This window comes from Mixophyes fleayi, chromosome 2 (genome assembly GCF_038048845.1).
Source record: "Mixophyes fleayi isolate aMixFle1 chromosome 2, aMixFle1.hap1, whole genome shotgun sequence".
NCBI lineage: Eukaryota > Metazoa > Chordata > Amphibia > Anura > Limnodynastidae > Mixophyes > Mixophyes fleayi.
The window spans coordinates 143,792,462-143,807,346 of NC_134403.1; the positions used below are offsets into that span (position 1 = coordinate 143,792,462).

General features: G+C 43.6%; 1 protein-coding gene across 1 annotated transcript in view; it reads left to right on the forward strand.

Annotated features, from left to right (window-relative positions):
• Positions 1–14,885, forward strand: part of VWA3B (von Willebrand factor A domain containing 3B) — a 129,573-nt gene that overhangs the window by 16,623 nt on the left and 98,065 nt on the right. Inside the window, exons 6-8 of the mRNA XM_075197718.1 lie at positions 6,536–6,639; positions 13,342–13,452; positions 14,188–14,381. Coding sequence (XP_075053819.1) covers positions 6,536–6,639; positions 13,342–13,452; positions 14,188–14,381 — 409 coding nt within the window. The remainder of the gene's footprint in view (positions 1–6,535; positions 6,640–13,341; positions 13,453–14,187; positions 14,382–14,885) is intronic.

The window sequence follows — 14,885 nt, forward strand, 5'->3', positions numbered from 1 at the left end:
CAAGGGTTCATTAATGAGATCTTCCGGGACTTATTATATGTATGTGTCGTCGTCTACCTGGACGACATATTGATCTTTTCACAGGACCTGCCTTCTCACCACCAACATGTGGCAGAAGTCCTTTCCAGGCTACGGAAAAATTCATTGTTCTGTAAATTAGAAAAATGTTCATTCGAATTACCCCAGATTCCATTCTTGGGGTATATAGTTTCCGGAGTTGGCCTGAAAATGGATCCCGACAAGGTGAATGCTGTACTACATTGGCCCCAGCCAACTACTCTTCGTGCCATCCAGCGTTTTTTAGGTTTTGCCAATTACTATAGACGCTTCATTCAAGACTTTTCTTTCATTGCATCTCCTATTGTGGCCTTGACTAGGAAGGGGGCTAATCCTAAGCAATGGTCACCTGAGGCTCTTCAAGCCTTCCAAATACTAAAAGAGTCCTTCTCTTTGGCTCCAATCCTTCGACAGCCTGATGTGACACTCCCCTTCTTCCTGGAAGTAGATGCCTCTAATGTGGGCTTAGGAGCTATTCTCTCCCAACGCTCGGAACAGCAAAAATTTCATCCTTGTGCCTTTTATTCTCGGGGTCTCCTGCCCGCAGAGAAGAATTATACTATCGGAGACAAGGAGTTACTGGCTATCAAAGCTGCATTAGAGGAATGGAGATACTTACTGGAAGGAGCTCGCCATCCGGTGACGATCTTCACAGATCATAAGAACTTGTCATATCTCCAGTCTGCCCAGTGCTTGAACCCTCGTCAAGCAAGATGGTCTCTTTTCTTTTCCCGTTTTGAATTAATAATAACCTTCAAACCAGCTGCCAAGAACAAAAAAGCTGACGCTTTATCTAGAGCTTTTATGACGCCCTCTGATATAGAAGAGGTTTCCAACCATACCATTCTAGACCCCAAATGTATCTCACTGGCTGCTTCATCCACCAAAACGCTACCATTTGGGAAGACCCTCGTGCCTCCTACTCTAAGGAGGAAAATCCTTATGTGGTTCCATGCCTCTCGTTTTTCTGGGCACGCCGGTGAACACAAGACCTTTGAGATTCTCTCTCGAAGTTACTGGTGGCCTTCAATGAGGAGAGACGTCAAAGAGTTCATTGCTTCCTGTGAGCTATGTTCCCAGTTTAAATCCTCCCGCAGAACTCCAGCAGGGTTGCTGCGACCACTACCCATTCCGTCCAAACCGTGGACCCATATTAGTATGGATTTCGTTACTGACTTACCACCTAGTAAGAATCATAACACTATTTGGGTGGTGGTGGACAGATTTTCGAAGATGGCTCATTTCATTCCTCTGGCTGGTTTGCCTTCCTCATCCATTCTGGCTGAACATTTCATTAAAGAGATCTTCCGTATTCATGGATGTCCGTCTGAGATTGTGTCAGATAGAGGAGTACAATTCGTTTCCAGATTCTGGCGAGCCCTTTGTAAAACCTTGGGCATACGATTAGCACTCTCATCTTCTTACCATCCGCAATCTAACGGACAAACTGAACGTGTCAATCAAGATCTTGAGACTTTTATAAGGATGTTCTCATCAGCCAATCAAGACAACTGGGTAGAGTTGCTCCCTTGGGCTGAATTCGCCCATAACAACATGTATCATGAGTCATCATCCAAAACTCCATTTTTTGTGGTCTACGGTCACCATCCGTCTTTTCCGGAATTTCCTGCCCTCCCGCCCACCCAAGTTCCTGCGGTGGAGATCGCTTGTCAGACCTTTAAAAATATCTGGTCTCAGGTCAAAACCTGTTTAAAGAAGACATCTATCAAATATAAATCTTTCGCAGATAAGAAGAGGCGGGCTATTCCACCACTAAAAATTGGAGATCGTGTCTGGTTATCTACTAAAAACATTCGTTTGAAGGTTCCATCTATGAAATTCGCCCCTCGTTTTATTGGTCCATATAGGATCATTCAAGTAATCAATCCAGTATGTGTGAAACTTCTTCTTCCTAAGAATCTTCGGATTTCCAATGCCTTCCATGTGTCTTTACTCAAACCTCTTATCATCAACCGTTTCTCAACTCCTCCCTCAGCTCCGCAGCCAGTTCAAGTTCATCAGGAGGAGGATTTCGAGATTACTGAAGTATTGGATGCAAAAATTTCGCGAGGAGTCCTCCGTTTCCTCGTTCATTGGAAGGGCTTTGGTCCTGAGGAGCGCTCTTGGATCAAAGCCGAAGATCTTAATGCTCCTGCCCTTTTGAAGAAGTTCTACTCCAAAAATCCGGACAAGCCCGGTTCCAGGCGTTCTGTGCCCACCTTTAAAAGGGGGGGTACTGTCACTCACCGTACCGTGAGTGCCTCTTCCCGGACATTTAGGAACCGTGGCCGTCCTCCATCCTGAGGGTCTGCGCATGCGCAGCCCTTTCCTATACTTCAGTGTATGTCCCTTTAACTCAATTGGCAGATCAGGCAACACTCCCTATATTAAGCACCTGTGGTCAACACCACGTTGCCTGATCTTGGAGTCTCATTCCCTATGAGTCTCTGAAGGTGTTCCTGTATTCCTCGTGTTTTCAGCGCTGCTGATTCCTGTGGTTTCCAAACCACTTCTACCTCTGTGGTTTCCAAACCACTTCTACTACTGTGGTCCCCATACCACTTCTACCATCAACTATATCATCGTGACTGTTAGCTGATTCCTATCCGCTGCCTCCGTGCACTACAGTCTTCCAAACCACTTCAACGCTACTACTTATTATTGCGACTGTTTGCAGATTCCTATCCGCTGCCTCCGTGCACTTCAGTCCTCTAATCCACTTCATCGCTATTATATTTCACTGTGACTGTTTGCTGGTTCCTACCCGCTGCCTCTGTGCACTCCAACCGTTACTTTACATCCACTCACCTGTTCCTCATCAAGTCAGTGAGCTGATTCCTATCCGCTGCCTCCGTGCACTATAAGCCTTCAGCCTGCAACTCGCCTGTGTTCATTATCGTGACTGTTAGCTGTTGTCTATCCGCTGCTTCCGTGCACTACAGCCTCCAGCCTACAACTCGCCTGTGTTCATCATCGGGATTGTTAGCTGATGTCTACCCGCTGCTTCCGTGCACTACAGCCTCCAGCCTACAACTCGCCTGTGTTCATCATCGTGACAAGTTAGCTGATTCCTATCCGCTGCTCCTGTGCACTGCAGTCTCTTCTCAGCTCTTCTGTGTTTCCTCGAGACTGCTGCTCTCATTGCCATTTGCTACTCTCCGTGATCAACAGCTCCTGGTCTGCTCTGCTATCCCGTGTGCCATCGCTACTGACAACTATTGGTTGCTACTGGTTACCTCCGTGTACCGCAGAGTCCTGCTGCTGCTGATCGCGCTATCATCCATCTACTGCTGATCCGCTCTCCACGCCTTCACGTGTCCCGCAGGTCTACCCTCCCGTCTGCATTGGATTTATATCTCATCTACTACTCCTCTGCTGGATCGTCTCCACTCTCCTGGGTCCTGCGTGAGTCCAGTTCCACGTGTTATTGATTCCTGTGGATTCGTGTCCCTGTTGGTCTACTTATCTGTGCGCTGCACCTACTGATTGCTGCCTCAGGTTTCCTGGGACTTCTCATCCAGTCGGCCTCCTGCCGCTCAGGTATCCCTGCACTCCTATCTGACTACCTGCTTCTGAACCACGGTATGCATAATTCTCATTGACTGTGCTGGTGTATTGCATATCTTGCTGGACTGTGTTGGTTCTCCTCTGGAGTCTGCTATCCGCTGAGTCTATTGCCATCATTGACTGTGTTAACTTGTGCTGGACTGCTTCAAGAGACTTCCTATATTTGCAGACCTGTTCAGTCATTTATATACATATTGTGCATGTTACTGTGGATCGTATATAAGGTGCCTGTGTATATCCTGTGTTGCAGTCTCTCCCCGTGCACCTCCTCACATATATATTCAGTGGTACAACTTGCTAGTAGCAGACCACTGATCCCTGTCTCCAGTATCACCTGTTCCAGTATCCTCTCACATAGCAGTGGTACAACTTGCTATCGCAGACGACTGACTCCCCGGATACCTCCACTTGGATTCCATTCCTTCACTCAGACAGCGGTATAACTTGCTATCCGCAGACCGCTGACTCTCATCACCTCCTCGTTTCTGTTGGACATTCCTCCTCACTATAGCAGTGGTACAACTTGCTATCGCAGACCACTGACTACCTTCACGTGTCCTTGTCCTACAGTTCCTCGTGTACTATTACCTCCATATTACCAGTGCTGCTAGTCATAGACTTTCCTGAGCATCTCATCATCTGCGGTTTCCTGTTCCGTGATCACCCAGCTACCAGAGTACCCTATTACCATCTATATTGCTCTGGTAAGCCTACCACCTGGTGATCCCTGGGTAAAGACTCCTAGTGCCCGTGACACCAGCACTCCCTGGCCCTCACTCCCTTTCCCAGCACTCCCTGGCTCTCACCACCTGAAAATCGCGGGCACCCCCGCCCGAAAATCGCGGCACCCCCGCGACCCCCCCCCCTGAAAATCGCGGGCACCCCCGCCCGAAAATCGCGGCACCCCCGCGACCCCCCCCCCCCAGAAAATCGCGGGCACCCCCGCCCGAAAATCGCGGCACCCCCCCCCCCCGAAAATCGCGGCACCCCCGCGACCCCCCCCCCCCCTGAGAATCGCGGCACCCCCCCCCCTCTTCAGTAAAAAAAAAAACAAATTAAAAAAGACAGGAAACTCACCAGTGTAACTGGCTGCACAGCATAACGGGGGAGGGAGCTGGGGAGCGCGCAGCAGAGGTGGCTGGTTCCTCCAGCCACCAAGAAGACAGGGGGAGTCGGGCCGGCCCATATAGCCATCGGCCCTTCTGGCATTTGCCAGAAGTGCCAGATGGCCAGTCCGGCCCTGGGTATAGATAAAGGCGACACTTTCTAGTACAGGCTATGGTCTGCTTTCCTGGTAGCCTGGCCTCAGCATCTCTTCTATAACTGAGCTGTGTTGCAGCCAGCCAGCCTCAGCCATCAGGGTGGGAAGTGCCTCCGGGATGAGCTCAGTGCAAATGCAATACTTGTTCTATGGTTAGTTCTGCCTCTGATCAGTCACCTGTCTGACCCACACCATAAAAAAAAGTTGCACAGACAGGACCCTACCCTATCCGGGACCTTGTGGTAGCTGGTGGTGCCAGTAGACTACAGTGCAGGTGCCAGCGTGGTCTGCAGAGCCAGTGGTAATTCACCGTAATAAAAGGATAGCAATCCTCTTCTGATAGGCCATATACTTTAACTAACCCTCCAAGGCTAGTTAAGGGCAGCATGGTGGCAAAGTGGTTAGCACTTCTGCCTCACAGCGCTGGGGTCATGAGTTCAATTCCCGACCATGGCCTTATCTGTGTGGAGTTTGTATGTTCTCCCCATGTTTGCGTGGGTTTCCTTCGGATGCTCAGGTTTCCTCCCACACTCCAAAAACATACTAGTAGGTTAATTGGCTGCTATCAAAATTGACCCTAGTCTCTCTCTCTCTGTCTGTCTGTCTGTCTGTGTGTGTTAGGGAATTTAGACTGTAAGCTTCAATGGGGCAGGGACTGATGTGAGTGAGTTCTCTGTACAGCGCTGCAGAATAAGTGGCGCTATATAAATAAATGGTGATGATGATGATGATGATGATGATGAAGGTTACTTTACTATACGTCCTCCTCTGATAAATTCATGTTAATTAATTCATTCCCTCGGTTAATTAGAATGAAAACAAATCTTGACATACATGTTGTACACAGAAGGAGTTGCCTCTCTGCCACTGCTGTCCTTTGGCAGAGTAAGGTTCTGTGCACCTAATGGTGGAAAATATAGAGCAATATTGATTTATAGCAAATTTCTTAGACTAAGGGGTATATTTACTAAACGGCAGGTTTGAAAAAGTGGAGATGTTGCCTATAGCAACCAATCATATTCTAGCTGCCATTTATTTAGTGCATTCTACAAAATGAAAGCTAGAATCTGATTGGTTGCTATAAGCAACATCTCCACTTCTTCAAACCCGCAGTTTAGTAAATCTAGCCCTAAGACTTCTTACTGCTCTGGTACTGAATGAATATTCTATTTTGATTTATTATGACCATTCACGAAATTATTGTTAAGTGAGAAGAAATGTGCTTAAAGTGATTTGGAGGGAACATTTATTCAGTTTTAGTTGTGATTATGGCTAAATATGTACAATTTATAGGTAGATATCCACTTATTAATGTGCTGAAGTGCTAATCATTGTCTATTGTATTGAAGTGGAAAGGTATCATTGCTTTTGCAAACATGCCCAATACTGATTGCATTGATTTAAGTTGGAATGTTATTATCATGAATTGCAGTAATCTTGCACAGCAATATCATGGTAAATGATGATTATCCCTGCGATATTGAAGCATGTGTGGTCATCATATTACATATTAACTATCAAATTCTGATTACATTGTGTTAGATTACATCTCACAAGGCAACCACGTATTTGAACTCTGTCTCTGATAATCACAAGATATAACATAGATACAGAGTACATAGTTTTAAAATATCTTATCATTTGAATTAGGTTCCATGTGTATTCAGAGAGAAATAAACAGAAGGACACTTTGTCAACACAAGGCAATGAATATCCAACTATGCCAAAAGCAACAGCAGACGTACATCTCTCAGGTAGAGTGAGTTACTGTTGTGATTGTCTGTATTTACTTGCAAACCTCCAAGGAATATGAACGTATGTAAACAGGAGTTGAAATGGAATTAATTTGCTATGTCATATCTTCAGGATATTCACAATAATCATTCTTTAAGTTCTTTTGTTTTCGGGTATATTATAGTATGTGAAACAAATACTTGGGATTGCCAGTTTTGGACATTGCACCCAGAAGTGTAGATAGAGATATTTTTTGAGGGAGAATTTAGGAATTTCCCATCTCCAATTCCTCAAATTTCCAACTAAAAAAAAAGCATGCAGCTAAACCCTGCAAGGTGTCGTGGGGAAAAAATGGGGAAAAGGAATAGAACAGGGGTGGCCAACCAATCAGAAACCAGGAGCCAAAATATATCTATTATTTTATATATTTTACTATATATACATATACCCAGTATCAGTGCTGTAACTAGACATTTTAGTGCCCTGGGCGAGACAGGGCACCGGAGCCCCCCATCTATGTGGGAGTGGCATTTGACAAGTGGGTGTGGCCAACCTAATGTGTGGGTGTGGCTAGCACTTGAAAAAAATCACACAAACTATGATAATTATCCCTAGAAGTTAGGCGCAGAGTCAGTGACAGGAAAAACAGGTTGCAAAATAGCAGGTAAACTAATAAAGAGGTATAAAGATAAATGCAGACCATGGGTCATATTATAAAACATTAGCACATAAAAACATAAACAAGAAGGAGGGGAGAAATATTATTAATGCAAAACTATAATAAAAAAGTTCAAAAATAGATGGTACATAGAGAACTCCAAAGGAGTTTGTTGGGTATGACATATAAACTGAACCTAACCAAATTGAAGTTATTCATATTCTTTAACAACTTTAAAACAAATTGTAGTTTCTTTGAACTGTAGTACATCATCTCCAAGTAGACCATACCTGAAACAAAAATGTAAAAGTACCAGACAGCACTTCCTGGGTATCTCATAGTAAGAGGGGGAGACATCAGAAGATGGAGTAAGGCGGCATAAAGGCAGGACAGGTGTACAAGAACTGTAGTGACAAAATAGGAGGTGTAGCAAAGAAATGGGAGGTGAGAAGAAGGCAGAGCTGACGAGGAGGAAGGTGTGAACCAGGAAAGGAAGACGGGCAATGAGGGTCAGACTGAGGTGGTAACTGAGCGGCGAGACTGCAAGAAGTTAGGATACAGGAGGTGGGTGGAGACCTGATGTATAAGGAGGAGAAAGGAAGAGACACAGACAGTATAAAGACCGGAAAGGATGTGAGCAGGACGGCAAAAAGTGCAGGAGAGAAAGAGACCGAAAAAGTGACCAGGACGTAGGGACCGTGTAGGAGACCACCGAGATATACAGACATGGCAGCATGCTCCTTCTACCGGAACATCTATGCAAAGATCCTGGCAAGCTGTCTAGTACCTGTCAGCGCATCGGAAAGGAGTGACCCTCCTGATATACATATATACACCACCTGTGTAACGCACACATGCACTGTAACCTTTCACAAAATAGCGCACGCACACAGAGACACTACAACAAGTCAGGTTTCTGTGTCATTACCAAGGTCTGCACCCTCTTTGACTCCTGCAGTGGAACGCATGTTCCACAAACAGGAAGTTCGGTATTTGCGTTCCAAATGCCGAACTTCCTGTGGAATTCAAAGGCATTTCTTATCACTGGCTTTTCTTATCACTGACAAAAGAGCTAGGTAGCGGGCGGCTGTTGCGCCCCCTTGGGGCTTGCGCCCTGGGCGACGGCACCGCCCGCACCACCCTAGTTACGGCTCTGCCCAGTATAATCATGCTCATACATACCATACACACATACATTGAAAATATAATTTACAATATCTTGCTATGCAGAAAAGAAAATATCCAAAATTGCCAAAATGATCAGAATAATCATAAAATCAGCACAGCTCTTACCTCGTTCCTGTGTCCAGCGGAGGAGGGTTCAAAGGGCTATCTATAGTAGAGATGGTCACTGACCCCCGTGTTTTGGTTTTGGATTCGGTTTTGGATCTGGATTACCATCGTGTTTTGGTTTTGGTTTTGGTTTTGCAAAACCGCCATTGCGTGTTTTGGTTTTGGTTTTGGTTTTGTTTGGTTTTGTTTTGCTATTTTTTTGGAAAATCCATGTTTTTGGGCCTAAATTAACCCAATTTAGTGCTCCAACTGTTTTAGAGACAAGTAATCTAATTGTTGCGGTAATAAATCATCCAAAAAAACAGTTTAATTCTTCGTTGGTAGGCCTATTCTACACACAAAACAGATTGTCTTCCTCTCCATCTATGCATATTGGCAATGCAGCCATCGTCTTTGAATGTATATTACACCCTACACTTATAGTTAAATATGTAAAGAAATGGAAAAAGCCAGTTTGGTTTCTGTCTCTCAAGGCCCCCCTCCACTTGTATAAAATACCAAAAAATTCAGCCATTATAGACTGTACAATATTAATTGACATGGAGAAAGCCAGTTTGGTTTCTGTCTCTCTAGGCCCCCCTCCACTTGTATAAAATACCAAAAAATCCAGCCGTTATAGACTGTACAATATTAATTGACATGGAGAAAGCCAGTTTGGTTTCTGTCTCTCTAGGCCCCCCTCCACTTGTATAAAATACTAATAAATTCAGCCGTTATATACTGTACAATATAAATTGAAATGGACAAAGGCAGTTTGGTATCTGTCTGCATCAGATCCTCTCTCCACTAGGAGTAAAATAGAAAACTAGTCAGCCGTTATATAATCTAGAATATAAATAGAAATTGAGAAAGGCAATTTGGTATCTGTCTGCATCATAATCATCAACATCATCATTAGCGCCCTCGTCGCCTACACAAATCTCCCCCTCATCCTCTTCTAATTCCAAAGGCACATCAGCAGAATGCTCACGACTAGACATCCCACTGTTGGATGGACTCTCCACAGGGATTGTTGTCATTTGTGAATCAGAGCAAATATTCTCCTGTAATGCCTCACTGTTATAATGCAGCTAGGCTTTGACGCGTAACAGTAGTTGTGCACCAATTGTAGGCTGGGTAACTTTTTGGGATCTGCCACTAATACCCAAAGGTGAAGGCCTCATTATCTCTTTGCCACTGCGTGTGTAGAATGGCATGCTTGCAATTTTTTTTTTATCGTCACTTAACTTTTGCTCAGTTACACTTCTTTTTCGCTTCAATACAGTAAATTTTTTTTGGGTTTTTGTTTTTTGCACTAATTTGGAAACACTCTGTTGTTTGACATCGCCTTGGCCAGATGACGTACTGGGAACACTAACATCAGGACTGGTGACAGAACCTGGTTGCTCATTCAGATCATATGTGGACTGCTTTGAATCCATTCTCAGCGCAAACCACTGGGGAGTGCTAAAAATTATTTGGTAGATACTGCTGACAGATATGACTTTTGACAGCCAGAAATATTAATGCACAATTAGGGAGGACACCCCAAAAGCACTGAGGAGTGCTAAAAATTATTTAGTAGATACTGCTGACAGATATGACTTTTGACAGCCAGAAATATTAATGCACAATTAGGGAGGACACCCCAAAAGCACTGAGGAGTGCTAACAATTATTTAGTAGATACTGCTGACAGATATGACTTTTGACAGCCAGAAATATTAATGCACAATTAGGGAGGACACCCCAAAAGCACTGAGGAGTGCTAAAAATTATTTAGTAGATACTGCTGACAGATATGACTTTTGACAGCCAGAAATATTAATGCACAATTAGGGAGGACACCCCAAAAGCACTGAGGAGTGCTAAAAATTATTTAGTAGATACTGCTGACAGATATGACTTTTGACAGCCAGAAATATTAATGCACAATTAGGGAGGACACCCCAAAAGCACTGAGGAGTGCTAAAAATTATTTAGTAGATACTGCTGACAGATATGACTTTTGACAGCCAGAAATATTAATGCACAATTAGGGAGGACACCCCAAAAGCACTGAGGTGTGCTAAAAATTATTTAGTAGATACTGCTGACAGAAATGACTTTTGACAGCCAGAAATATTAATGCACAATTAGGGAGGACACCCCAAAAGCACTGAGGAGTGCTAAAAATTATTTGGTAGATACTGCTGACTGATATGACTTTTGACAGCCAGAAATATTAATGCACAATTAGGGAGGACACCCCAAAAGCACAGAGGAGTGCTAAAAATTATTTAGTAGATACTGCTGACAGATATGACTTTTGACAGCCAGAAATATTAATGCACAATTAGGGAGGACACCCCAAAAGCACTGAGGAGTGCTAAAAATTATTTAGTAGATACTGCTGACAGATATGACTTTTGACAGCCAGAAATATTAATGCACAATTAGGGAGGACACCCCAAAAGCACTGAGGAGTGCTAAAAATTATTTAGTAGATACTGCTGACAGATATGACTTTTGACAGCCAGAAATATTTATGCACAATTATGGAGGACACCCCAAAAGCGCTGGGGAGTGCCAAATATGAAGAAAAAATAATAAACCTCTATCCTCCTCTCTGCACTAGCGATTTTGGTTAGAGCAATTGCAAGAACAATATTGTATTCTCTGTCCCTGCTCTAATTAGCCTATGACTACACCCTGCTCTCTCCCTCTGTCAAATGGCGATGGATTGCTGTGGAGGCGTGTATTTATAAAGTTGAAGTATCGCGAGAACCGAGCCCTGAGATCCGACGACGTCACAATGACGTTCGGCCTCGATTTGGATTCGGAATGGGGGGGAGAGTACCGAGCTGCTCAGCTCGGTACTCGGATACCCAAAGTTCGGGTGGGTTCGGTTCTCGGAGAACCGGACCCGCCCATCTCTAATCTATAGTCTCTTCACAGCAGTTCACTCTGCTACTGTATCCACAATCCTTCAGACCTCTTAATGTGCCACTCTGACCTCTTTACATGCCCATTGGAGCTCTTCACATGCCCCTTACATGCAGATCAGCCTCCCACCGTTTCATCAGACCTCTGTACATGCCGTCAAATCAACCCACATGCTCATCAGATATTACCACATGCCCATCATACCTTCCCAATTGCCATCAGACCTCCCCACATGTCCCTTACATGCCCAGACCTCCACATATGCCCTTTACATGCTCATCAGACCTCCTCAAATGCTATTATACCTCTCCACATGCAAATCAGACCTCCCCACCTGCCACCAGATTTCACCACATGTCCCTTACATGTCATCAGACCTTTCCACATGCCCCTTGTATGTCCATCAGCTTCCACACATGCCCATTAGATCTACCCACGTTCCTCATATATGCCATCAGACATGCCATCAGACCACCCCACATGCCGCATGCAGACCAATCAGCCTTCACGTATGCCACCAGATCTCACCACATTCCCCTTAAATGCTATCAGACCTCCCCACATGCCCCTTAACATGCCCATCAACCTCCCCACGTGCCATCAGATCTACTCAAATTCCAAATACATGCCATCAGAAATCCACATGTGCCCTTAAATGCCCATCAACCTCCTCACATGCCATCAGACCTTCCAAAATACTCCATACATGCCAATCAGACCACATGCCTACAGACTTACACACATTCCATCAGATCTCCCCAAATGTCATCACATCTCCTTACATGCCCATCAGCCTCTTCACATGCATCTAAAAAAAATATCTGAAGATTGCCACAGTATTATACCATATCTGGCAACAGCACACTTCTGTTTTTTTAAACGCTTTGAAATAGGGGCTTTCATCAATGCCTTTTGTTTTCAACTAGTTTTGGCATAAGGCGAACAATTGTATTTTCCAAACTATGAACTCAAATTTCCCAACTCCCGAACTCTAAGCCAAACATTGGCTGCACCTGCATATGTTCGGAAATATTCATTGGTACTTAGTGTTTATTGTTCTGTGATGTTTTACCCTGTATGGTCTACTGTTCGTATTATGTAAGGCGCTGCGAAAACCCTGTGGCGCCCAACAAATAAATGATAATAATAATAATAATAATAATTCAGATAGCTGTCCAAAATTTCTTGGGAAAATGGCTTTGTTAATGACTAGTTTTGGCTTTGTTGGGTGTATGAGAATTTTCTTATACAAGTATTCAAATGATGCATACATAGCATGCTCAGCAACCATATCATGGTCAGCAAATATTAGCATGTTACTAGTTACAATCACTAACATATAGCGGAGATATAACCAGTAATCTCCAGCATATGAAAACCAGCAATGGACAGTGTATTATTGACTACGAAGAAGACTAGCATATTATTTTTTTTATAACAATGTCTGGCTTATCATACCCATCAATGACCAGTGTAGCATTGCCCACAATTGCCAGCATATTGAACTCAGCAACGACAAGCTTATTTTTTGTCCACAATAACCAGCATATCACACCCAGCAATGACTGGCGTGTTATAGCCTACACTGACCAGCATGTTATTCTCTTCAACATTATGCCTATTGTACTCTGTACCCTCTATTATCTAGTGTTTATTGCCCTGATGCCTATACCTTAATGCTCACTACTTAATACACTAAGGTTATGTAGCCTATGCCTCACGGCATTGGTCCATTGTTCAGTTTCAAACAGGGCACTGTCTGTGTGGAGTCTGTATGCTCCTCCTGTGTTTGTGTGGGCTTCTGTTTTCTCCTAACTAGCTATAATGTTATATAGTCAAAAAATAAGTGTCTGCTTCTTTTTTTTTAGAATCTGACCTAAGAAAAGATGAACTTATGATTATAAAGGAGATGAGGGAAGCTCAGGAGACTCTGAAGCAATTGCAGGATATTTTACAGACATTATATCACTCAGAAGATGGTAAATAGTATTTTTACATTTATTAGTATACAATACAATAAAAACCACATCTGTGCTTCAGTTGACTCTATTTATCTTTGCAATATAAATCCTTTTTCATTGGTACTTTGTCACCGATCTGAAGTACAATGTCCCGGGTCGTATTTGTATTTGTTTAAATAATTTATTTTCTAGCAGCTAATATGGTACACGTAAACTTTTATGTGATTCTAACACTCATATAACTAAAATCAACATACATTTCCTCTTGTATTAGGTTTACCTGTAAATATCACTTGTAACTTGTATTGAAGGGGAGGGGCAAAAATATGTATAGGGCATAGGGGGTGGGTCCTTTGCCTACATAGCAACTCCCTGTCTGTCATACAGTAACAGTTCAGACTTTTATTTTACATCTTTGCGCTCTGGGGCAGATATTGTAGACATTGAAAAGTAAGGTAAAATTTCAGGGGCAGTGACCTCCTCTGGACTTCCACCCAGGGGTAAAGCTTCCTAGTGCACAAGTGCTTTAAGTACATTTGTAGAGCTCATTCTAGAGGAAAAGATAGATCAGAACCTTTGGAAATTACACTTTTTTAGAGTTAACAACTAATAAATCAAATATTGTCTATCAAGCAATAGCATTATTAAAATATTACTTAGTGGTGGTCTGTGTTTAATATAGTCTGGTAGCATGTGTCTCAGTAGTGATACACCACATTTACCCAATTTAAGGCATGCTCCCTGTTTACATAGAAAACAACGACCATTCTGAGTCGGAAGAGACTTCTGAGGATTGTGTTAGCTCGAAGGAATGGCTGAAGAAGTTTGGCTTAAAACCACAGAAACTGCTGTTTTATGATGCACTTGCAGACTGTGCCTTTCGCCATAGTGATGGGGTAGTGGATATAAAGACCAAACCAGAGGATGAGTCTGTGCAGACAGATGCAGTAAGTACAGCAGACACAGTTACTCAGTGCTTCAATGCAGTTTTTCCTTCCCCCTGTAAGCCAGTGATGGGCCCCAGATGGCTCTTGTGCTGCATACGGCCCTCTGAGCCTTCACTTGTGGCTCTGGGTTCTTTCCATCAATACGCCCCGTCGGTCCTTTCCTCAGCTCTACGCTCCAATTGTCAGTTTTGTTAGTTACAGCTTGTAATAATTGTTTACACTGCAATGCCTGCTGTGCAATTGCAGATTTTACAGAAAGTACTGTTTTTCTAGTGCAGTGTACAAAATGACAGCAATCTTCTGATTGGTTGGTATGGACTATAGGACATTAGTGTACATACTGTAGCACAGTGATGGGCAGCAGGCAGCCCTAAGGCTATATGTGGTCCCCTGAGGCTTAAACTGCGTTCTCCAGCCCCTTCCTTATTTATTGTCAGATTTGTTTGTGGTTAGCACTTCTGCCTTACAGCACCGGGGTCATGAGTTCAATTCCCGACCATGGCC